This window comes from Parasteatoda tepidariorum, chromosome 12 (genome assembly GCF_982258835.1).
Source record: "Parasteatoda tepidariorum strain Cologne lab strain chromosome 12, Ptep-v5.0, whole genome shotgun sequence".
NCBI lineage: Eukaryota > Metazoa > Arthropoda > Arachnida > Araneae > Theridiidae > Parasteatoda > Parasteatoda tepidariorum.
Window position 1 is genome coordinate 31,144,565 of NC_141766.1, and position 27,666 is coordinate 31,172,230.

The following is a 27,666-nucleotide window of genomic DNA, read 5'->3' on the forward strand; positions in this document are numbered from 1 at the left end:
CCTGCCTTAGATCTAACATTAATGTATCTTATTTTTGAATAAGACAACATAAAAATTTTGTAAAAATATCGTTTTGTCTAAAACAGCTTGGTTTCAATTAGATTGAACTTTTTTTTATCCTGCATTAAATCTAACATTAATGTATCTTATTTTTGAATTAAACAACATAAAAATTTATTAAAAATATTATTTTGTTTCCAATAGTAACAAAATTTATGTACCTTTAAGGAAGGACTTTCAATAAAGCTGCAACAAGCATCAAAGTTCTGGAATGATTCCTCATTATTTGCATTGTTCTCATCTGTAGTAGACTGATCTAAAATTCAAAATGAATCTTTAAAATATTATAATTAACGACTTAGTCATAACTTAATAAATTAGTATAACAGCAAAAAATATTGTTAGCATGAGCAAGATTTTTTTTTTTTCAAAATTAGCTAGAACTATTTTCTAAATACTTTGTTAGAGTCAGTCCTACCTTTAATCTCAAATTTCATTGAGTGATTTTGATCAAAAATAAAAACAAGTCACCCACCGAATTTTTTTTTAAATTTTCACCTTTTTATTAAAACCAGGCATTTTTTTTTTTTAAAAAATCTAAATATAAGAACTACATGTTTTTAATTTTAAATATTTATTTTTGAAGGATCCTTTTCATTTAACAAAATCGGATTTTTTTTTAAATTAATATATAAATTTATATTCTTTCTTTTAATTTTTTCAAAAAGTTTTAGAACAAATTACTTTTTGAAAAATACATAACTAAATTTTCTGTCAAAATCAGAGTTCTTTAAATATTTTTACTTTAAATAGCTATACAATAACTAAATATAAAATCCAAATTTCCCAACTAATTTTAGATATTTATTATTTTTGCAGGGTTGGCAGGTTTTTGACATGTGACAGTTTTTGACAGTTTAAACCGTCACGTCAAAAACTTCACTGTCAAAAATGTTGAAAATGTCAAAAACCTATATTCATATGTGAAATTTAATTAATACATAAAATTTATATATTTTTTATAAAGGATAGTGTTTCTAAATATGTTCTAGAAAAAATAAATTTAAAATTTTGAAGACACACTTATATTTTGAATAGTAACCAACATCTTGTACTTTTGTAAGCTCACATCTTTTGTAATATTATGTATTCATTTTCATGTGTTATTGAAAATCTGCAGTGATATTATTAAGAAATTTATTTATAACCAAATTTATTTATAACCAAATTTAGTGTATAGTATAGATTATACTAAAAATTAGACATTTTTAAAGATAAACAATAGCAGTTTTGTACATTAGACATCTTTTAAAGAAAAATCTTTTTAATATTCTTTTAAATATTCTTAATAATCTTTTTAACATAAGACAATACAAATTTAAGTGCTTTCTGTTAAATACACAGTGTAGTTAGTGTCGATTTACAGTATATTCAGCCTATTCATTTACTATGCTGAAAATTTAGTTTATCCAAATACTTGTGAATTTCATTCTGCTGAATACCATATAGTTTTGTTGAATATCTAAATATTCAGCTGTTGAATAATTACTTCTTGCTTTCAAGATATGCATTATTTGTATTCTTAATACAAGTGGACAAAAAAAAAATTAAGAGGTAAAAATTGTTTTAAAATGATAAGTGTAATAATTATAAATAAATATAATAAACAATATGAATTATATTTATCATTATTCACAAATATAACTACTTTTAAATTCAAATTAACATACTGGATAATAAAGATATTCGGTATAACATTAAAAATTTTTTTTATACACTTGTATCAAGTTTGTATTTACACAACATAACTTGTAAGTTCCTTATAAATATTAGTTATATGTTCCTTATATGTCAAAAATGCATAGTAATAAACTTTTAATTTTCTAAAGTATCAAAAAAAAAAAATTTTTTTTTTCAAAACATAAATAATTAAAAAATTTTTCTGCAAAATTTTTCTGCACATGCATTTGAATATAAATTTCTGAGATTTTAAATCTGTTATTTTACCTTAATTTTAATTAAAAAATATTTTAAAACCTGCTGATTGCCTATAGCAGGGGTCTGTCCAGACATTTTGTGAAAGGTCCGTTTTTCGAGAAATTGTGAAAAAATTACTCACATTCTTTCAACCAGGGTCCGCTTTTACAAATTTGTGCAAATAGGGTCCGCTATTGCAAAAAAATTTTTTTTCAAGGAGTTTTTAAATTGTAAAGACATACAAGATTATGCTCAACACTGTAAAATTATAATTAAAAATATTAAATTTTAAAAAATAAACAACAATTGCTGCTTATAAATTAGAGATACAACATACAAATATTTGGTATTTAGCCTATACTGCTGAACGCAGAATATTAATTTTGGACGAATAATGGAAGAATCGTCTGCCGAAGACAAAACTTAATTCGTTTACATCCATCTTTCTTGTTTTATGCCCTGGAAAGGGTTTATTCGATTAACAAAATAATAATGAAGATAAACAAATTTGTGAAGGGTCCGATTAAAAGAAAAATCATTTTGTGAAGGACCGTTTTTAAGTTAAAATATTTTGTGAAGGGTCCGTTTTTATGAAAAGATATTTTGTGAAGGGTCCGTTAACGGACCCAAATTTCTTCTAAACAGACCCCTGTATAGTATAATTAAATTTCAATATAATGCATGGCAACTGTTGGTAGAATTGAAGTTTATATATTTTCTTGGCAAACTTCAGTTTTTGACGGTTTAAACCAGTATTATACCCTTGTCATGTCAAAAACCACTTTTTGACGTCAAAAACCCAACCCTGATTTTTTGAAGATATTTAATTCTTTTCTAAAATATTTATCTACATTAAATATTTTTGAATAACATTAGAAAAAAAATACAATGCTAAATTTGTATTTAATATTTTCTTGAACATATATAGCTCAACAGCAAATTAAAGATATTGTTGGTTTATTTTTTAAAATTTACATTAGCCTACATGTTTTTGACACAAAAACATTTAATAGTTGACCAACAGGTGTTTTTTTGACTCAAAACATTCTTAAAAATGAATTTAGCTAGTTTTGAATTCAGAGCCATCAGACACAAAATATTATGTAATAAAACCTTATCCATAAACTAAGGATTAATCTATGAGTAATACAGTTATAAATTTCAATTATACTAACATAAAATTACATAATTAGAGCTAAAAAGTTTATGAACAAAGTCAAATGTGCAAATTAATGTAAAAACATTATATACAATGCAAATTATTTTATGATAAAATGAGAAAAATAACTTCCAGCTTCTGCATGTATATCAAAATAGTGGAAAATAATATATACAGAATAATATTTAAACAATATAATGCTTTAGACAAATGATTTAAGACTAATGCTAGGGTATCTGGGTTTGTAATAAAAATAGGAATAAGGGAGATTTTATAGACACACTGTATAAACAGGTATTTTCTTGTACAGTAAGTAAAAAATAGTAAAATAAAAAGGTCAATAACAAATATAATTGCAGGTAAAAAAATTAATAGTTGCCATTAGCACTTTCAGTGCAATTGTTTTCTCTGTAACAAAAATCAATTAATATAACACTCCATTAAAAAGCAAAGAAAATAGCAACTAATTATTTATTAACTTTAAACAGTGTAACAAAAACAAGCCTCAAGATGACAAAATATAAAAATTGTGTTTCAAAGATTTGGCAGAATTTGCAACATTTGGTACTTTCAGTGTTTTATTAATGATTTAGAATTTTTTGTTCTACTTTTAGTATATTAGAAATATAATCTTTAAAAAAAAATTAAATGACCTTTTTAATATTATTTAAAAAAAAAAAAATTGGCTTTTTACATTACTGCTGTTAAAATTACTAAATATTTCAAGATGAGCCTTTATAAAATATAATTCACATTAGATTACTTATTATGTAGGATTCAATAGGGGGGAAAAAGAGAAAAATCAGCACATTCCTCCTACAAAAAACAGTGAGAGAAATTTATTTTTGAATACTCTTATGTTTATACTTTTTTAGGGTTAAGTAACTAACCCGTTTAGAAATCTGAAAAAAATTGCGAATAGCATGATTTTTATTCTCTCAACAATTTAGAAATACTGAGATACTCCATTTCCAGAAGGAATAATATTATAAAAGAACCTTTAGTGCTGCCATCTTTATTTCTCTAAACGAACTAATAAAATATACTTCATTTGATAGAGAAAAAAAACATCAGCAGAAGTTTCGATGAAATTTTTTAGAAGCAACAATAGCTCACAATATAAACAGTCTGGAAATTTGAAAACTATACCATTAATTCAAACGCAGGATGTATTTTGTAAAGCTCTATTTACAATATTTGCTGCATGTGCAAAAAACAAAGTGAAAGGGTGGAGTATAATTGGATCCTTAGAAGAAAAAAAAAACTTCATAGCTTGCATATACGGGCTTTAGTATTGTAAAAAGAGCAGTGAAATGCAAAAAAACGCATTATCCCCAAATATTATCAAAAGGCCATCACTACTCTGCCAAAAAATCGCATAATCAATGAAAAATAATCAAAACTAAATAGATTATGTTTTTAAAAAATTCTTTGTAATTCAAAATTATAGCAGTTTTTTCCAAAAAAAAAAAAAAAAAAAAAAAAGCTTTATTTTTCTAATTGAATGCATTTTTAAGTTTAGAAAAAGCACAGTGAGAGAGGAGATTTAGGTTTCTATTAAAAAAGAATGTTTAAAACTTGTTGCAATTTTTATTCTACACCATTTTAAAAGAAAGGTAAAAATTCATTCTAAGAAGTTCAAATAAATAAATAAATACTAAGATAATTCTTTCCTTTCAAACAAAATACTCTCTTCAAGCGTAAGGAGAATATGTTCTATCCCCTTCCATTCAATTAAAAATAATGAATAAATAAAATAAATGGAAGTCAGTAAAAAGTTTGGTTGTGTATAAAATGGATGGTACTGGTTTAGAAATAAGCATTAAAAATTTGTAAATGAATTAAATAAATAATTAAAATAAACGCTTCTGTATAAAATGCTACTGATTGCAACTCATTCTGTAAATATTTGATTAAAATTTAGCATCTGTGAGAGAATAAGTGGATGGAAAAGGTATGTAATTTTAAAAAATAAATAAATAAATGAAGAGTTCTATTATGATGGGCGAATAACTTAGCTTACTTTTAATACTCCTTCAAACTCCTCTTACAACCAGACACGTAAATTAGAATCTATATAAGTAAATTAGAATCCATATACGAAAATTAGAATCCATGTACGTAAATTAGAATCCATATACGTAAATTAGAATCCACATACGTAAATTAGAATCCACATACATAAATTAGAATCCATATACGTAAATTAGAATCCACATATGTAAATTAGAATCCATATACGTAAATTAGAATCCATATACGTAAATTAGAATCCATATACGTAAATTAGAATTCACATACGTAAATTAGAATCCATATACGTAAATTAGAATTTTATTCTTACTTTTATCTGATTTAAATACAGTAAACATTCAAAAAATAAACGTAAAAAAGTTGATCGTAAAAAGATTAATAATCCAGGAATGCAAAAGATTGGGCAACAAACAAAGCCAAATGTGCATCCTAGTAGAAGAAAAAGTGGTATTTGAGTAAATTTGAAGAAAAAAACCAGCTTCAGGACATATTGAAACATTTACAAAACATATGGACATAGCAGAAGCTTAATATTTTAGGGGTGGTGGAATTAAATTACACAATACACAATCCTAATAGTAAAATTATACAATCCTAATAATTCTCTAAATTTCGCACATGAGAATTTTTCTTCTTCTTTAATGTGCTAAATACCGACAAAAAGATTAATTATTTCTTATTTCTATCTTGTTTTTAACTTTTAAGAATTTAAATCCACAATAATTCAAGAAAATTTTCTTTATTAATCTGAAATATTGAGGGGAATTTTTAAAGCTTTATAATTACTGAGGGGAACATACACTCATCGTCCCCCATGACAAAACCCCTTATTCTTTGTTTATTTAAAACCACCTCATATTTGCAGACTAAATTAATATTATGATTACTACCAATCTATTCATAACAATTCTTACTGACCATAATAATTCTTCGGCAATCAGACCATAATTTGCATTTATTTTTATAACGCTTAAAATGTTCTTCAATTTTCCTTGTCGGGAGAAGATAAATCACACAAAGCTTATTTAATGAAACGTGAATAAAATACTGTATAAGTTTAAAAAAACAATAACAATAAGAAGTAAAAAAACTGCAACAACTACAATTATAATGATAAATCTTAAAGGCAAAGAAATTGCAATGAAAAAGATAAAAACAGAGATTCTAAGTAATTCAAACGATTACTGATAATTAAATTTACATAAGTCGAATAACAACAAAATAAACTGGGCGTTGTAGGCCAAACAGTAATATCTTAATAAGCAAGTCAGGTAATTCTATATAAAGCAAATTTCTATTTCGATTTTCTTATAATTAGTTACAGTAAGATTAAAATAACACAGATGTTCAATTTAACGCCGACGTCACTACTACGAATTTTAATTCACACCACGATTAGCTGAGGCAAAGGTTAATAGATCGGTTCGGCGTTTTCACTACAACTCTTCATTAGTCTAGAGTCATTTAACTTTTTTAACCGTATATGTTAAAAAAATATGTAAGGGATTAATTTTAAAATCAGGACACGGTTATATAAGAAAAAATTTAATAAATAAATTGAAATATTTTTTTATTCAGTTAAGTGGTTTTTAACTGGATTTAATATGCTTAAGATACGTATAAAAACCACGACTGGAATAAAAAATTATTTAAAAACAAATTAGAAAATGTAACAAATATTATTAGGATTTTTAAGTATTTAAAATTATATCTTTTTTTAATGTATCTTACATAAAATAATTCTTTTTATCAATATAAATGAATTAAAAAAAGTTTGTTGTAGTATAAAAAATCTAAATTAAATAATTGGACAAAACAAATCTAGGTAATTCGATTAAACGAATCAGTTTAATTGTGTAATTCGGAGCACTTATTTCAAGTAGCGATTCGAATCCGCTACTTGAATTCGATTTGATTTTACTTCGGATTTTATTTTATTTCATAACCGGCATTGTACAGCCGACCCACTTCTGAATTTGAACCCAATCCAGAAGATAAGGTAACTGCTGGATCAAGCATTTTCACGGACTAGCCTTCGTGGATGACTTTTTGATGGAACCATCCCGCATTTGTGTTACACGATGAGGAAAACCACGAAAATCTCCAATGATAAGCATAACGGCAAAGAGGTTCTAACTCACGATTCGTCTACTACTGAGGATATTTTAAGTCAGCACTATGATCGGAGCGAGAGCAGAATTCGTATGAACCAATCACTGGGATTCAATCCTGGGTCACCTCATTGGAGGCGAAAGCTCTATCTCCTAACCCACTGTGGCTCCGAATCAATGATTTAAAACTATTCATTCAAACAGCTTATTTGTAACAGTAACTTGTTTGTTTTATTTGTAACTGTCACTTATTCGTTTTATTTGTAACAGTCACTTATTAGTTTTATTAGATCAATCAATTATAAACATGGATTCTTAACATTTTCTCTCCGCTTTACTTTAAAGTAAATTTAACTAATTGCATTGCTAATACGTTGCATGATACACTTCTGTACGTAATATGCTACTCTTCAAAATCGGGATCTTGTGCATACGAAATAATAATTCAAATCGACTGATTCTGCGATTCGAATCAACGGAATCGAATAATTTATATGAATCATCATTTAGTAGTGCAGTTACTTAAATAAATTCTCATGCAAATAATAAATTGAGTAAAGCATTTGTTTTGATAAGGATTTTTAGTGAGAACTTATGAAATTTTAGGAAGTTTTCCATAATACACATTTTTTAATATAAGGGGGGACCGGAAAGTAATGTCGTTTCGGCGCATTAATCTTAAAAACCAATTCATTTTTTTCTATCTGGCATTGAAAGGTTGTTGCTAAAGAGGGTGAAATACATTATTGTTAAAAAATAAAATCTTGATAACAAATATAAAGTGCACCGAAACTACATTACTTTCACGGTTTACCTAATAAAAACAGGAAGAAAAAAAATGAAAATCAAGAAGAGTTGACAACTCAAAATGAGCATAATGAATTACTCATATAAGTAATTATTACTAAATTGAGGAATTAAACAGGGCCAGACAACCTAATGTAGTAGATATCCTCATAATTAGATAAAGCGATATTGATCATGCATAAACAGTTGTTACTTTGTAAGAATTTAATAGTGATTATTATTGAGGAAAATGTTAACGATATGGCTCAATATGTTCCAAATTTTAAATCATGGATACAATGAATTAATTATGTAAGTAAGCATTACTAAATCGATAGATTTTATCAGAATCGCCTCATAGAAAGTGGTTAACATCCTTATAATTAGATTAAATGACTATGAGATGTTGCTAAACTGTTTTTATGTAAGAATTTAAAAATAGTTATTACTAGTGCAGTAAATTTAAATGAAATTATGATTAAAGGTGAAGTTTTAAAATTTATGCTATGAATTACCAAACCGATGGATTTATCAGAATCATACCACAGAACGTGTCTAATATCTAATAATTAGATAAAGTAACAATGAGAATAAACTGTTTTATGTAAGAAATTTAAATAGTTATTTGTAATTCAGCGAATTTAAATGATATTATGATTCAACACGTAGCAAAATTTCAAAAATCTATGTAATGAATTACTAAACCGATGGATTTATCAGAATCGTACCACAGAACGAATAATTAGATAAGGTGACATTGGGGATAAACTGTAATATATAAAAATTTAAACAAAGAGTTATTAGCAATTCAGCGAATTAAAACGATATTGAGAGTTCCAAAAGTTCTAACACTGCATGTAATTAATTACTAATATAAGTAATTATTACCAAATCGATGGATTTATCAGAATCGCAACATGAACGTGGTTAATATCCTCATAATTAGATAATGCATTATTGGCCACGAAAAAAAATGTTCCTATATAAGAATTTAAAAATGGTTATAACTATACCACAGTGAGAAACAATTCTTTAATTTATTTCAAATATTTATAACTAATTAACTCGTTACTGATGTAATGAATTACTAATGTAATGAATGATTAATATAAGTAATAATTATCAAATAAATGGATTTATCAGAATCGCACCATAGGACCAACGTAGAATGTGTTTAATATCCTCATAATTAGATAAAGCATTACTGGTCACAAAATAAACTGTTCTTACATAGGAATGATAATAACTATATGACTGTGTGAAACAATTCTTTGATTTACTTCAAATATTTATAACTAATTAACTCATTACTAATGTAATGAATTACTAATAAGTAATTATTAACAAGTCGATGGATTTATCAGACTCGCATATAGAACGTGGTTAATGTCCTCATAATTAGATAAAGCATTACTGGTCACAAAATAAACTGTTCTTACACAGGAATTTAAAAATGATAATAACTATATGACTGTGTGAAACAATTCTTTGATTTATTTCAAATATTTATAACTAATTAACTCATTACTAATGTAATGAATTACTAATAAGTAATTAACAAGGCGATGGATTTATCAGACTCGCATATAGAACGCGGTTAATATCCTCATAATTCTATAAAGTGCGAAACAATTCTTTGATTTATTTCAAATATTTATAACTAATTAACTCATTACTAGTGTAATGAATTACTAATAAGTAATTATTAACAAGGCGATGGATTTATCAGACTCGCATCATAGAACTTAATTAATATCTTCATAATTAGTTAAAGCTAGTGACCATGAATAAATTGTTATGTAAGATATTAAAAATAGATTTTACTATAAATGATAATTAAATATTACATAAGAAAACGGTAATTGTAACTGTCAAAATGAAGCTATTAATAAATAATACAAAATAAAAATGAGTTAAATTATACGTTTTCTGTACTGCATATGGAATTGAAAACTAAATTGGTTTTTTGATTATTACAGCCATATCAGATAATGACGAAATTAACTACTTCATGCAAATGCAACCACTAGTGTAGAGGCAAGGTCACTTACATAAGATTCACGTTACGAAACGATGCGGAAACAGAGGACAATAGAACGCAGCTTTAGATTGGATCAGTTATGTAAATTTAGAAAACAATCGAAAAAAACAGGCACTAACTTCTTTCAAATATTCTAATCTTACGTGCCGTTAACAGATGAATAAACGGAGTTATGAACTCTATATTCTCAGTTTTTTTTTTTCTCTCGGGTTCATTTTTGCAGCGTCTGGCTAGCTTTACGTAATTAGTTTACAACACGATGCGTCAATGCTTGGAAGTGAGGGTATAATTTTAGAATGTATGTCACTTATATAAGTCCCTCATCTGACGAAAAAGGGATATCGTTCAGCGAATGGATAAAAACGAACTTTTAACGGAATTTCACTTTCACAATCATGCAATGAAAATATCTAGAGTTGAGAAGTTTTTATATGTTCATATGAAATCGGAGACGAAAAGCGAATTTAGAAATTTTTAATGTTGAATAATTTTTAAAAGTTAGAATAGTTAATAATTTGGAAAAAAAATTTCAGAAGTTAGAATAATTTTAGTTTAGAGAAAATTCCAAAAAATAAAATCATCTGTTTAGGAAAAAAAAATCAAAAATTAGAATCAAAAAATTTCAGAAGTTAGAATAATTTTAGTTTAGAGAAAATTCCAAAAAATAAAATAATTTGTTTAGGGGAAAAAAATCAAAAATTAGAATAATATATTTCAAAAAACCTCAAGTAATTAAAATAAACTGAAATTTAGACAATTTTCCAAAATTTTTTATAAATCCTCGAATTAGAATAATTCTTTTAATATTTTCAATAATTCAGAATTATTTCTTAATATACAAGATAAAATTTATAAAATAGAAATAAGCACATAAATTACAAATTGTTGATAATTTTTTTTTTGAACTTATTTTGTAAGAAAAATTAGTTAAAGATAGAAGAAAAAGAATTGCAAAAGGAAAAATTTCCAAGACTTTCGAAATTATTAATTTTTCTGCCATTTTTATAATAATTTAATAAAAGTTATTTCAAATTAATAGTTTTGGAAAAACTAAAAAAAAAAAAAAATTAAAGAAAGATACCAAACTGGCAACCTCATAATGAAACCTATGATTAGTTATCACAACTTTGATATTTATATTCATAAACTTACGAAACCTCATAAAATTTATCTCAATCATAATTCTAATCAGCTGAAAAACGGTATATCTACTGAAAAAGATATGCTATTTAAATCCACGAGTACCAATTACTAATTGGCATGATTTTTTTATATTATTTACCTATTTGGCTTTGGTTGCGGGCATAAAAAAATATATTTCGAGGAAAAGAGAAAAAAAATAAATTAAGTAGTTTAAAAAAAAAGGATTTCGCAAAACGAACGATAACGAATTCAGTTGGAAGAATCACATTAAAAATAATTTAACTTCAAACGATTTTTCTTTCGAATTCTAATCAAGCAAATAAACTATTTAAAAAAAATAATTAAAAATGGAGAGTTGGAATTTATAAAATTGGAATTTATTAATAAAAATTTAATAGAATTTTTCATTCTAGCTTAAAAGATTTTATATTTTAGCTTTAGCTTCTTAAAACGTAAATAATAAAATTATCGATTAAAAATGGCAGTCTAAAAATTAAAGCTTTATTATACAGCCCAAGTTCGTCGTCTGCAAGATGAATAGAACGGTAAATCAAGGTAAAAATATTACTTTTTGATGTATAATATTATATTTATATTATTTGATATATATGAATAATAACTAAATAATTATTTCGAAATAGACAAAATAAATTTAATAAATGATTTCCGGTGCCTAAAAATCAGCAGTTAAAATTTATCCCGACCTTCTTTGTTAGTTAGGAAAAATTTTTGCATCATTAGAACAAATGTAGTATTTTGCCATTTCTTTTCTTATTCACTGTCTAGACACTGAATTAATGTTGCATAGCTTTTATCAAAGAAAGTTTAATATGCGAGTTTCACATTTGTATATTGCACCATATTGTGGTTTGTTCAGATATATTTCACACGAAGAATTATCGATTCGAAATAGCACTAAATGACTATAATTACTAATTTGAAAAAGAGAGGTAATTTACTTTATACTGAAATGGAAAACGTGAATTAATCTCATCTTTATTATAAGAAAACGTACAATTTAATAACGCAATATATGAATATTCGCAATTAAGATGAGTTAAACTATTATTTTTTATTCTTTATTTTTAGAAAATTCTACGCGGGAATGATAATTTTTTATAAAGATGCATTTTTATCGAATTTCCACATCATTTAGAAGTATAAAAATTAATGCGCTGGGAAGCAAAAAATAATAATTATTTACATAAAAACTCCCCAAAGTAATGAAAAATTACTGTCGGAATGTACTTTTTGGAAATTCTACTTTATTTACAACTTTATTATAAAATTACTATGCTAATATGCAAAAATCTGTTATTTTTTATTTTCACAAAAATGAAGTAATAAGAAATTTATATGAATGTATATTCTATCGGATTTTTACTTCATTAATTCATTCCTTAAAAAAATATGACGCTGGTGAGCAAACATTAATCATTTTTACAAAACTCTACACGCTAAGGAGAAATTTTATACATTTAGTAAAAAATTACGGCACTTGTGAGTTAAATATTACTATTTGTTTTCACAAAACTCTACATAGGAATGAGTAAAATCAATAAAGTATTTTTTTGAATTTTTATTTCATTTATACCTCTAGTCCAAATTTTAAAGGCCAAAAATCTCGTACTTTGGTTTATTATTCATACTCGAAGATAAAAGTGAGCCAATAAATTTTCCCAGTAGCAATAAAAAAAGGTTTCTAATTTTTGAAAATGCACTTATTATTTTAGTATCGCGTGATTCACGTGTCAAAGTCACAAAGTTACTAACAACACTCAGAATTTATTTTTGTTAGAATTTCATATATTCAACTCACCGAACGGATATAACGTCTGGATAAACTGCATTTATTCATCCCAATTTTTAATATTTTGTAACTGCAGCTGGCTTTATAAAGACACATGATTTTGAAAGGGTTGCTTAGAAATTTACGAAACGATAAAAATACAAACGATTTCTTTGATTTTATTAGTACCAATTTATATTCAATTTGCCTAAAAATGGTTATAAAAATTTTAAATATTAATAAAAACTTTCTAATTATGCATTTCATCAAAATTACCAAAACGCTTTAAAAATCTGCGGTAAACCGTTTGTATAAACCTCGACTTATGGAGTTTCATTGTAAGTCATAAAACGTGCGATTTAATGACCTCTATAAGGAAGAAGTTTGCTTGTAAGGAATTTTGCGACTATAATTGATGTGTTGGTTTTAAATATGAACATTGTTTTTATCCATGACTTTAACTTTTGGAGATAGAGCGTAAATTAGGAAGAAAAAAGACGAGATTGCAATGAGAAATTTTTGCTGTTGTAACTTTATTTGGTGTGATTTTTGCTGTTGTAACTATATTTGAAACATGGAAACCGCTTTTCTCCATCAGCGCTACTTTTAGTGATTCAGCGTAAGCTAGGAAATATGGTTTAAAAATTAGTTGTGACTGAGACTATAATTATAAATGCTCGCTTCTCATTAAGGTGATTAGGGTTCGAATTCCGATAATAATCAGGTGATCTCGAATTCACAAAAAATCCCCAATGGCAATGGGTTGCTTTCTCCAGTATGGTCTCAAAACTATAAGAAAACGGAGTTAAAAGTCCTGTATATTCACTACATGAATCAACTATTGAACGTTCTTATTAACTGGAATAAAACTACATATTTTTTGAGTTTCAAACATAAAAAGATTATACTTTAACCACTTCGAGACGGCGAGTCATAAATGCATTATCAGGGAGTTGATTATCAGGGTAAAAAAGATAAAACTGGTAGCCAAACTGTTTTTATAGCAGTTCATTTGTGGGCGGGGTAATAATAATTTGCTTTATTTAATTCACCACTACTTAGCTCGAATTAAAAATTGTATAGTTACACCTTTAACACACAGGGATTGGATGTATTAGATTTAAAGTGAAAACAAAAATAAGTCTGTCAAATTAGCTATAGCCAAACTTAAGCCACCGCTTTTTATTTTTTACTATCCTGATTCTGATTCCGTACCAATACATTTCTGACTCGCCCGTTCCGAAATTCCAGCGTAGAGACAAAAAAATATGTTTTGAGGCATTTGTAAGAATTAAAAAAACACTGAATAATGAATTTGTATATTAAGTAGGTATTTTCGGGTAATTATCATATTTTGAAGTTTGAAATGTTTTGGGTGGTTTTTCCCTATATTGTTGATAATATGTATGTTAGATATTTTTGACATATACATCAAACACACAATCAGGAAACATGTTAAAGCATAAAAATTAAATTCTGAATTTTTCAGACCACTAGACAGCAGATTGAAACAGTGAGGAAGGAAAACTCAAGTTGAAAAATCAACGAAGGTCTTATAAATCAAACGCACACCTTAAGAATTTTTTTAGAGAATAAATGGCGAAGAATAGTTATGAGTGTAGATTTAAAAACGCACAAATAAACATAAAAGCAGGTTTTATTGACCTTTTCTTTTCGCGTCGTATTTATTATCACGCCGCGAGAATGTTTTTAAATAGTACAGATTTATTGAAATTCTGAACACGTTTAGGTAGCAAAGAAACGCCATACGACACTGACGTAGGTTATTTTATTCTCTTAACAACACACACAAAAAAAAAGTTGAGCCATGAATTTGCGTAATAACCAGTCATATCAGACAGGTAAATGTAATATTTATGGTTGATCTACAATAATAAACAATAATAAGAAGAGCTGTCATAAAAGCGAGATTAACGATACCTAAATTATTCAAAATGGTTTCTTTTTAATTTTCGTAGAGTATTTTTTTACGGTCATAACAATGAAAGGGTGCTTAAGGTATAACGCAACTCTAAAGTGAAAAAAATAATAGTTATTTAAGATTTTTATTAGGCTGGACACAACCAGTGGTTCCGGGGCAAATGCCTTCCAACTAAAAATTAATTGGAAGAACTAAAAATCCAACAAAAAATTAATTGGAAAAACTAAAAATTCAACTAAAAATTAATTTTAAAAAAAAGTTTTTTTTTAAAAATTAATTTCAATAAATTTAAACAGACAATTAAAAAAAACATGAATAGTTATTTTAGACAACAGGAAATAAATAATTTAAATTTAACATATTTTTTAAATTAAGAAAAATTTAATATCAACAACTCTAAAAATTATTTAATTATTCGTGAATCAACTCCTTTTTATAAAAAGGAAGTACTTTACATCAAAGAAAAATAGATATAAAGGAGAAAAATAAGAAGGGTTGGAGAACTTTGTTAAAATAGAAACATATACTTCATATACTATTTTTACTGTAAAAACATTTATTTCAGACCCCGGGGAATAAATAATTGGTAGATAAAAAGTAGAAGTAGTGAATTAATTAGAACCACAACGTAAATAAATAAATGAATAAAAAATCCAAAAATTCCTGAAAACAATAAAATCAGTCTTGTTTTGCATTTTGACAAACTTTTTTTTTTTGCTTTTAACGATGCGTTTTTGTATAGGCCGTGAATCTAGAATCTATAATTAAAAAATAAATAAACAAAAAAGACAAAGCAAAAAAAAAGTTTTAGAAGTTGTGGGTTATGTAAGATAGTAGGTGGGTTAAAAAAAAATATTTTACACAATTTATTTAGTTCTTTAACTAATTTTTAAGAGACTAAGTAATGCAGTATCAGAGCAACTTTTCAACTCTTAAAAAAATTGAATAACAAACGCTAGTCATTTTCACAAAACTGTAGATTTTCTTCATATTGACATTTTGCACTATTATTATAATTAGCAGATGACGCTTTTCTTCACTTTGACATTTCGCTCCATTTTTATTGTTAGCATAGAGGGCGCTTTTCTTCATACTGATATTCTGCGCCATTTTTTTCATTTACATAAGAGGGCGCTTTTCTTCACTTTGACATTTTGCTCCATTTTTATTGTTAGCATAGAGGGCGCTTTTCTTCATACTGATATTTTGCGCCATTTTTTTCATTTACATAAGAGGGCGCTGGCTAAAGATGAATAAAATGTAACATAACTGCTACTAACTTACAAAAGTCGCAAAAATAGCATATATTTTTCGCTAAAATGCGTTATTTGAAATGAAGACAGTTCTCGAAGAACACCCTTATCCGCACTCATATTAATTTTAGACTCAACCTGCAATGATTATTAAAAGAAGTGAAAATCATTTTTCAAACATAGGAAGAGGGAGAAAGCAGTCTAACTTTTGCTTTCATTTACAGTATTAATCATTACAATAGTGATAAAAAAAGAGGGAGATATTAAAGCTCAAGGTTTTTTGTTATGCAAAATTGAACTTGAAAATCTTAACATGTGATATACTTTGATTGCTTAAGTGATAAGGTATTCTAATAAGATATGTCACGTTACAGTTCTTTTAGATAAGCTAAACGCACAACAAATTTCAACAACATCGATTGGTATTTGAAAGCGTGTATTTTTTTCTTCTTGCAATTCATTTACAAGGAATTCCAGCACGACTGATCTGAGACAGTTCGTTTAGTTGGAGAAAATCAATTAAATAAAAAATTAACTGGAGTTTCGTTTAGTTCTCGGATAACATAATACTAAATTCAACAACATACTGGTAGCATTTTAAACTTCTTGTATTACAATAGTTTTTAGGCAGATACATGAGATGTTCTACGTTACTTTCAAAAATTATAACAACAAAATAGTTAAGATATATATGAAATAAATACAAAATCTCGAAAAAATAATTGACAATTTGAAAAATCAATTTAAGAAACATGGAAGGAGAGAGAAATATAGAGTGCTGTGATTAGAAAACCACAATTTATTCTCCCTACGTTTCAAAATTAGTCCAAAGGATCGTTCGCAGATGGCGCCACAATATTTTCAAAATAACTACCATTTGCAATAACAGCCTGGCGCAGTCTGAGAACAACACTAGCAGATACCTGTCCAAATATTTCAAAAAGAAAAGTTTTGGCTATGCATAGGAATTATATATCTTACCATTTTTTATAATAAAACAGGGACTAATATAGGGCCTTTATATCTATGATAGTCAAGATGGGTGATAAATCGCACAACATCGGTTGTTTTTAAATACCGCGGTAACGATATTCTTACAATAAAACAATAAATCATAAATACCACGTCTTACAATAAATGCAGATCACATAAATGATTATCAACAATGATAATATACTATAATGATAATGATAATATACAATAATTACTGTCAATGATAATTATTTAATGCTATAATATCATGAGCATTATAGTTAACTGTATTATTTGGATATGATAATGTAATGGCTGATTAACCACAAAAAACGATCTTGTTGAATATAATATTGCGTTAGTTATCGATAATACTAAATCAATTCTCAAATTTATTTTTACGTTTTTAAAATTACGCACTTTTTAAGTTATCATTCATAAAAATGTTTTAATTCATAAAAATGTTTGAATTCATAAAAATGTGTTTATCATTCATAAAAATGTTTATCATTCATAAAAACCTCATGACAAAATTAAAAATTACAGTGCTTTATATTCAGTAAAGAATTTAAAAAAATAAAGTTCTACCTAAACACGGGAATACAAACGGTAACTAAATATGTTATTGTTGTTTTATTTATTATCTGTGATACCTAAACCTGATGTATGTATAGTAAAAGTGGGTGATAAATTGTACAACATCGGTAGTTTTTAAATATCACTATAACGATATTCTCACAATAAATCATAAATACCATGTCTAACAATAAATGTAGAGCATAAAATTATAATATCATGATAATTACTGACAACGATAATAGCTGGCTAACTATAAAAAACGATCATATCGAATTTAACATTGCATTAGTTAGCGACAATATTAATTTAATTTTCAGATTTGTTGTTACGTTTTTAAGATTACGAGTTTTTCAAATTATCATTCAGAAAAATGTTTTTCCGTAATTAGGTAGCGAAAATATTGACCAATGTAAAAAATATACCGTTATTTTTAACGATATATCACAATATTAAAATTCACGATATCGCCCAACACTAATATATTGTTTAATGAAATATTAATAAATCTGATGATTACGTACTGCGCGCTAGGTGCTCAAATAAGTGAGTCTGAACTTATTTCTAATAAGCAAATCAAACATTCAAGAAAATTAAAATAAAAACTAAGTTTTTTCTTGATATTATAATAGAGTAAAATAATGCTACAATGAAAGAAGGCATTTTCTTAAGCAAATTAAAACGTAAAACTCGTTATTTATGTTCTTGGAATTGAAACGTAGTATTCGATCAATAAAATAACGTCTAGAGCGTTTCCGCGCATTTTTCCTCGTTTGAAAGAAAAGTAAATTTAACTCACGACGATATCTATAAAAATGTGAAATTTCTTTCCACTTTAAATTTTTTCGAGTTTACTATTTTCAATTATAATAAAATTAAACATAACATTATGATAAGAAGTAGCAAGATTCAATTTTCGCAATAATAATTAAAAATTTCTTTGTTTCGATAACAATCAAGCAGCAGATAGCAGGAAGAAGAAAAACATGCGAAATTAAAACAGGGTGCGTAGCCAAATCTTTCAACAAAAAATAAGCACCTTTTAAGCACTCAAAAAATATTTTTAAGCACTATATACACGAACAAAATGCTTTACATGACACACTTTACATGATCATTGGAAAATAACTAGTTTCTGACAAAGAACTCTTTACTTGATTATAGCCGTTATAAAATTATATATTATTAGCCGTTATAAAATGATCGAGAGATTTTTCGTTTCGATATCAGAGGGTGGAAAATGACGTCTGAAATTGAGAATATCTTGTAATATGCCGCAGAGTAGCACATGAGAAGGCAATAATCTCACTGAATTCAGCTCAGTAGACGCACATACGTACTCGCAAGTAGTTCATCAAACATGTAAAATGATAGGCGCTTTAATAGGCTATGGACCGACGGTAGGCCGAAATGAATTGTGAAAACGTTGAATAGAACATTGTGAAAAGCACGCTTTTGCATAATACGTGGCGAAAATCGATATGGTAACGAAAAAAAATTTCATTTTTGAAAAGGGAAAATTAAGCACTTTTTAAAAACACCCAATGAAAAAAGCACCCTTAAGGGCTTTTAAATAACGAAAATAAGCACCTTTAAGCACTTTTTAAAAACGCTAAACACTATGTAAAAGGGAAAAAAATGGATTTTGAAGAGGTAAAAGAAAAGATCAAGACACTAACAAAAAAAAATATCCTAAATAAATAAATAAAAATTAGGGCATTTTTGGAACAGTATACATAAGCTAGACTGCTTTTAAAACGGGCAAATGGCAAACTAAGAAAAGTATGCCTTGTTTTACTTAAGTTTAATAAAAGCAAATTTTATCGAAAAAGAATAATTAAATATAAGATCAATATATAAAAACTTTTACTGTTGCATTAAAAACATAAAAAGTACTAATATAAAAGACTTTAGCTAAACTGACTGCAGAAATGGCAGTTTAATTAGCAAAATTTAAAACTTCACTAAAATTAATCAATATGAGAGCCTTTAATTTTCACTTTAAAAATCTCAACTTTTAATCATCTTACCTCAATCTTTTTCAACACACGTTTAAGTTGATTCGATTTTGATTAGTTTGTATGCATTTTGAAAACTGCATGATAAGGTAATTTCGGCAACATGGTTATTTTTCCATTTTCTCAAAAAATTTAATTTGAAAAGGGGGGGGAAACATTTATTAAAAGATTTTTAAAAAAAAGAAGAAAAAAAAGGAAAATTGCCAATTCGAGGTAGAATTTCATGTTGCAATATGCACTGAAATAATGTTTTCAATAAAGTATATTGTCTTATAGATTTTAGCATAAATTGCCACATATATAGTGCATTAGAAGCATAATCTGATTTAAAAGACATGATTATATTTAAGAATTTTAAGTATTGAAAAAAATTATTTTTTAGAACTTAAAATCACTCTTAAAAAAAAAAGAAGGAAAAAATATTTTTTTTTTGTAGACAAGAATGAATTTATTAAATTCCTCTTAGTGCTAGTAGGAATTTCCTATTTTTAAACAAGACTTCAACATTTATAAAATTAGTAGGACAGAGTTTTCATGCAGATAAAGTTTCTTAACAAAATAACATTTAGTAGTGATCACAAATGCATTAACCGATCACGGCCTGTTTTTTTTAGGTTACCACTTTTAAATTTTAAGACCTTTTAGCATTTACAAAAATGTAATATATAATATCTGTGACAGTTTGAAGCTATATTAGAGCATACTCTCAATATCTCAAGTTTAAGGGACATTAAAAAAATTTCAAGATAGAGAGTTTTTAAGATAACAAGTTCAGTACTAAATATGTTCTAAAAAGTAGACAATTATATAGTAAAATATTACCATAAAAAGTAGAGATATGAAACAGATATATAGAATAGATAACTTGGTAGTTTTCTAACAATTAGGTTCCTAACATTTAAGCCGATTTCATAATCAGTCAAAGTTAAAAATTTAATGTTAAGTTATCTTAAAGTGTTTTGTTATGCTTATTAATACAAATAATATCATCAGGGATAAATACTGTTAACCAAATGCATTATTAACTTAAACCTTGGAGAGTGTAAGAAAAATTATTTAAAAAATTCACTAGAATTTTTTAAATAATTTTTCTACTGAATAATGTAAATTTGACGTTAAACAATGAGTTGTAAATAATCATTTCATGAAATAAATTTTTAACACTAAATAAAAAATTTCAAAAAAAATCTAAAAGCACTGTATATATTAATGAATAAGTAAAATAATATTAATAAATAAAAATAATAAGTAAATAAATAAATAAATCATTCTGAAAAAAATTACAAATAAGTTAAATTATTTTTAACACAAAATTGGTAAACTATATTTAAACTTATACATGCTTTTTTTACTACTTGATCCAAGTAAATCACTAAATGAAAAAAAAAAAAAAAAAACGTAGAAAAATGGATTATGGAATAAATAAGTAAACATGTCAATTTCAATCCAACATTTTATTAAAAATAAATTTTTGTACTAAAATTTGTCTTTAAAATAAAGAAATAGATTTCAAAATTTTAGATAACATACTCAGAGTTAACAAATACTTCCAAAATTGAAAAATTAAAATCATAATGAATTATTGTAATGAAATCTATAGCTTATAGCTTTTAAAATAAGCAAATTGAAAAAGAGTGATTTTAAAAAAGGAAAACAATGTACAAAAATATTTTTCAAAAATTGACAAATATAAATTCACAGGTATATTTGTACACAATTGGTCATTTTATAGTGAAAAATTAAAAAATCCATAAACCTATGCTAAACTTAAAAATATGCAAACTGAAATTGTTATTTTTTAACAAAAAAAAAGGATTAGATGTTAAAAATTAGTGTTTTCACAAAAGTATAATTGGATAAATTAATACAAAATTTTAAAATACATAAAATTGAAGAGGCATTTCAAATACCAAAACATATATGCCAAAAAATTTGCACTTTGACAATGTAAATTAACTGATCTATTTTTAAAAAACTTGTTATTCTAAACCAGTCTATAAAAACTGACTGTGCATTATATTTAGTTACATTATATTAAGAAATAGATTAATCTCCTTTTACAATATAATCTAGTGAAAAGTCATATTAATTATGACTATGAATCAAACTTTATTTCCTTTACTTATTTAAAGTAATAAAACTACAAAATCTAAGTAACAAACTACAAAAATAATAACATGTTAATAAACTTCAATTAATAATAAATTATCCGTTAATCATGATAGAAAAATTAAGTATAATAAAACAATAAATGGATTCATAAGTTTATTTAATTTGAAATTGTTAAACTTACCAGGTCTATTGTCTTCATTTTCACTTTTAACAGAAGATTCCTCAGAATATGCCCAAAACTTTTCAATGATAGTTGACATCACAACATTGGTTTGCAGTTCAGATAAATATGAATGACTGTAGGTTTTACGGCATTTTAAGCAATCAAAAGAACCCGAATATGCTTCAGACAAAACACATTTTTTTGAAAAAGAATGACCGCATTTTAATGTAACAGGATCGCTTAAAATATCACCACAAAAAACACAAAGAAAATAATTTAGATTAAATATATTTCGGGAAAGACTTTGCCTGGCTTTGGTAATTAGGCCATCCACAAACCTTTCAAGACATTCTAAATTCCGAAAATCCGAGCTGTAAACTTGAAAAGCACGAGAATATGTTACCAGACCATCTTGATTATCGTTATGATTTAATGAATAAACTAACCGTTTAATTCGATTAATAGACGAGCTGTTTTCTGTATTAGAACGATCGGAACTTTCAAAATATTTGGTACTATTTCTGCTATAACTAGCTTCCAGACCGGATTCTCCCATATTTTATTAACTATTGTCTTTCATATAAATAAGATTTCAGTTTAAGTTCAGAAACTGGGCAATGATGTTTATATTTTACGTCTAATTCGAGGAGCATTATTAAGGAGATCATTGATAAATGGTGCAGCAACATAAGTGTTTACAAAACAGAAATCATACACACATGTATCAACACAAGTTTGTAGCTAGTATTGAATGTCAGCACGCGAGGGACGATGTGGGGAAATAAGTTATTTCATTTGACAGCTTTTGTTTGTATTGCCTAGTGGCGCCCTCAGCATGTAAGTATTTTTAAAAATTGTTACATAACGATTCACTGCGCCCTGACGTCACAGGTTCTACAGCACGTGTCCATTATAAACGAGGTTTCAGGTTTATTGGCCTTTCGAAATGATTCTTCTTTCAATAGATGAATCACGTGTGCTGTGTAGATTAGGCATTATATTTTTTAATGCTCTATGAGTTTATGGTGAGAATTCAAATCTTATATTTAATTCGTTACATAATAAAACAGAATAGATTGTGAACTCGAACTTACGAGAAAAAAAAAGATTCCACACACTTCTAAAAGTAGAACAAAGCAGTCGTTGCGATCCTTATATAATTTTTTATGCTTCTTCAGCTTGTTTTGTTATGAAAACAAATTGGTTTATTATGACTTTCAATTAAAAATGATCTCAAATCACGAGAATTTTTTTTTGTTTTCGAAACTTGTCTGATATAATTAATACACGCAAAATTCATACATGAAAGAAAAAAAGCATAAATATAAAATTTAAAAAAGTAAATTTCATGTATGGCATGCTTATTTATTGGAACAAAACAAAGAAATCTATATAAGACAAAATAGTCACTACCTCTTTTATATAATATTTATATCATTTTGATGTTTTCTTCTTTTTTCGTTATGAAAGTAAATTTGATATTTTAAAAGTTAATTAAAATTTTCGTTACACGATGAGTTATTGTTTTTGAAACGTGTTTCTGAATATTAAAAAAAAAATAATAATACTATTAATAGATATAGAAGTATACAACTATTACAAAGTATTAAAATATGCATTCTTGTAAGAAATAATGTTTTTTTACTAGAATATAGATTTTAATTTAAATTTGATTTTTTTTAAATAATAAACAATTGACATTTAATTAGATATAACTAATTATTTAATTTTGAAATTTTTTTCATGTTTAGTTGATATTGTTTTACCTTAGAAACTATTCAGTCGCCATTATTTCGCATTATGCAATAAAAAAGAGCTTTTTTTTAAAAAAAAAATTTCTCTTCTTTAGTAATTAGAAAAATGTCAGTTTCTTATTTTTATTAATCTCTAACTTCAAATGAGTGGCCAGTGGCGGGCAGGCTTTCAGACAAAAGGAGCATCCTTTCATCACTAAGGTCACTAATGCTTAAAATTTATTACCCCGTATTATTTTTATTATGAAATTAAAATTTTTAACCAATAGAAATTTAGCTCGAGCAAAATTTTTATGTAGAATAAACTATACTTTTCAAACCCGCTAACATTTACATAATAGCAAATTTAAAATAAGGACATCTTTCCAAAGTTTTTGTTCTTTTTTCTTTCAATAGATTTTTTTTCCAGTGATTACACCTGTCACATTTACACTTAGTGTACTGTGACAATTTAATCATTAATTTTTACATAACTCTTTAATTTCCTCAAAACTTTATTCCTTTATTTATATAGCAGCTTATATTTATTTTAACTTTTTGTTCGACCTTTCTCATGGTCAACGCGGTCATTGTCCTTCCTGTGGGGAGAGTAACCCCCTTCTATTCCCGACGATTGACGTAAAATATCCTCAATGTTAAACGGATCATGGGTTAGAGTCCCCTTGTCCTATGGTAGATCTTAATATTTTAATAAATTCAATGACTGGTAAAGAAAAATTTACTTCCTAAAATTTTCATGAAAAGTTTTATGTAGTAATTAGTTCTCAATTTTGCCAATAACTACTTTATTTTCGAATGAACTGAAAAGAAGATAGAAAAAAGTGCTTAGTTAATAGAATTATTTAGCTTAAAAGAAACTAGGAATTATTAAATCTTATGGTAGATTTTAATATTTTAATAAATTCAATGACTGGTAAGGAAAAATTTACTTCCTAAATTTTTCATGCAAAGTGTTATGTAGTTATTAGTCTCAATTTAGCCTGTAACACTACTTTTTTACGAATGAACTGAAAAGAAGATAAAAATGCTTAGTTAATAGAATTGTTTGGATTCAAAGAAACTAGGAATTATTAAATCTTATGGTAGATTTTAATATTTTAATAAATTGAATGACTGGTAAGGAAAAATTTACTTCCTAAATTTTTCATGCAAAGTGTTATGTAGTTATTAGTCTCAATTTAGCCTGTAACACTACTTTTTTACGAATGAACTGAAAAGAAGATAAAAATGCTTAGTTAATAGAATTGTTTGGATTCAAAGAAACTAGGTATTATTAAATCTTATGGTAGATTTTAATATTTTAGTAAATTCAATGACTGGTAAGGAAAAGTTTACTTCCTAAAATTTTCATGCAAAGTTTTATACTGTAACTAGTTCTCAATTTTGCCTATAACTACTTTTTTTTCGAATGAACTGAAAAGAAGATAAAAATGCTTAGTTAATAAAATTGTTTGGATTCAAAGAAACTAGGAATTATTAAATCTTATGGTAGATTTTAATATTTTAGTAAATTCAATGACTGGTAAGGAAAAGTTTACTTCCTAAAATTTTCATGCAAAGTTTTATACTGTAACTAGTTCTCAATTTTGCCTATAACTACTTTTTTTTCGAATGAACTGAAAAGAAGATAAAAATGCTTAGTTAATAGAATTGTTTGGATTCAAAGAAACTAGGAATTATTAAATCTTATGGTAGATTTTAATATTTTAGTAAATTCAATGACTGGTAAGGAAAAGTTTACTTCCTAAAATTTTCATGCAAAGTTTTATACTGTAACTAGTTCTCAATTTTGCCTATAACTACTTTTTTTTCGAATGAACTGAAAAGAAGATAAAAATGCTTAGTTAATAGAATTGTTTGGATTCAAAGAAACTAGGAATTATTAAATCTTATGGTAGATTTTAATATTTTAGTAAATTCAATGACTGGTAAGGAAAAGTTTACTTCCTAAAATTTTCATGCAAAGTTTTATACTGTAACTAGTTCTCAATTTTGCCTATAACTACTTTTTTTTCGAATGAACTGAAAAGAAGATAAAAATGCTTAGTTAATAGAATTGTTTGGATTCAAAGAAACTAGGAATTATTAAATCTTATGGTAGATTTTAATATTTTAGTAAATTCAATGACTGGTAAGGAAAAGTTTACTTCCTAAAATTTTCATGCAAAGTTTTATACTGTAACTAGTTCTCAATTTTGCCTATAACTACTTTTTTTTCGAATGAACTGAAAAGAAGATAAAAATGCTTAGTTAATAGAATTGTTTGGATTCAAAGAAACTAGGAATTATTAAATCTTATGGTAGATTTTAATATTTTAGTAAATTCAATGACTGGTAAGGAAAAGTTTACTTCCTAAAATTTTCATGCAAAGTTTTATACTGTAACTAGTTCTCAATTTTGCCTATAGCTACTTTTTTTTCGAATGAACTGAAAAGAAGATAAAAATGCTTTGTTAATAGAATTGTTTGGATTCAAAGAAACTAGGAATTATTAAATCTTATGGTAGATTTTAATATTTTAGTAAATTCAATGACTGGTAAGGAAAAGTTTACTTCCTAAAATTTTCATGCAAAGTGTTATGTAGTTATTAGTCTCAATTTAGCCTGTAACACTACTTTTTTTTCGAATGAACTGAAAAGAAGATAAAAATGCTTAGTTAATAGAATTGTTTGGATTCAAAGAAACTAGGAATTATTAAATCTTATGGTAGATTTTAATATTTTAGTAAATTCAATGACTGGTAAGGAAAAGTTTACTTCCTAAAATTTTCATGCAAAGTTTTATACTGTAACTAGTTCTCAATTTTGCCTATAACTACTTTTTTTTCGAATGAACTGAAAAGAAGATAAAAATGCTTAGTTAATAGAATTGTTTAGCTTCAAAGAAACTAGGAATTATGAAATCTTATGGTAGATTTTAATATTTCAATAAATTCAATGACTGGTAAGGAAAAATTTACTTTCTAATATTTTCTTGCAAAGTGTCATGTAGTAATTAGTTCTCAATTTTGCCTATAACTACTTTTTTACGAATGAACTGAAAAAAAGATAAAAATGCTTAGTTAATAGAATTGTTTGGCAAGAAATTTAATTTTTCTCTCGAATAACTTATTATTTATACAATACACCAGTCCCTCATTAGTAGTATCATTTATTTGAACATATTTATATAAAAAAATGTAGCAGCTATAACACAATTATATGTAATATGACATGACTATAAAAAAAGTTCATTTTCATTGACTCAGAGTTTGAATAGCCCTCACTTAATAATTGCTGACATTTTGCTTCATCATTCGGACAGTGTTTTTGCTGTTGACGTATGCCTGTTTAGGCAGCTTGTTCTCCAGTGGCGCCATCTATGGCCAAGAATTTGACTTCTGCCACACCATACGTCGCACCCGTTTATAGGGCGGACTCATTCATACATCCATTCATTCATCCACAGATCGTAATTTTGACCTGAATCAGAGAACGATCAATCTCCAATCCAGTACCCCTAGACGTATTGATTTGTTATGGGAACATGGAGGACTTTTGCGACTCGACAGATTTAACGTGCATCAGTCACTTTACTACACGAGGAGTCTTCGGCCGGCTGGGTTCGAACCCACGAACTCTCGGACATGGGCCCAGCGCCCTACCGACCAGGCTATCCCGGCATTCGGACAGTGTACTAATTTTAATTCTGAAATGTTCGTGGGTTCGATCCCTGCCGGTCGAAGACTCCCCGTGTAGTAAATGGTGACTGATGCACGTAAAATCTGTCGAGTTGCAAAGTCCTTCATGTTCCCATAACAAATCAATACAGGGGGTACTGATCCAGGAGTTTCCTT

At 26.6% G+C, this 27,666-nt stretch overlaps 1 protein-coding gene across 1 annotated transcript in view; it reads right to left on the reverse strand.

Annotated features, from left to right (window-relative positions):
* LOC107440906 (LON peptidase N-terminal domain and RING finger protein 3) overlaps positions 1-22,906 on the reverse strand; it is a 40,530-nt gene extending 17,624 nt beyond the window's left edge. The window contains exons 1-2 of the mRNA XM_016053989.4: positions 22,095-22,906; positions 222-316 (exon numbers count right to left, since the gene is read on the reverse strand). Coding sequence (XP_015909475.1) covers positions 222-316; positions 22,095-22,632 — 633 coding nt within the window. The 5' untranslated portion in view covers positions 22,633-22,906. The remainder of the gene's footprint in view (positions 1-221; positions 317-22,094) is intronic.
* Between the last annotated feature and the right edge of the window lie 4,760 nt (positions 22,907-27,666).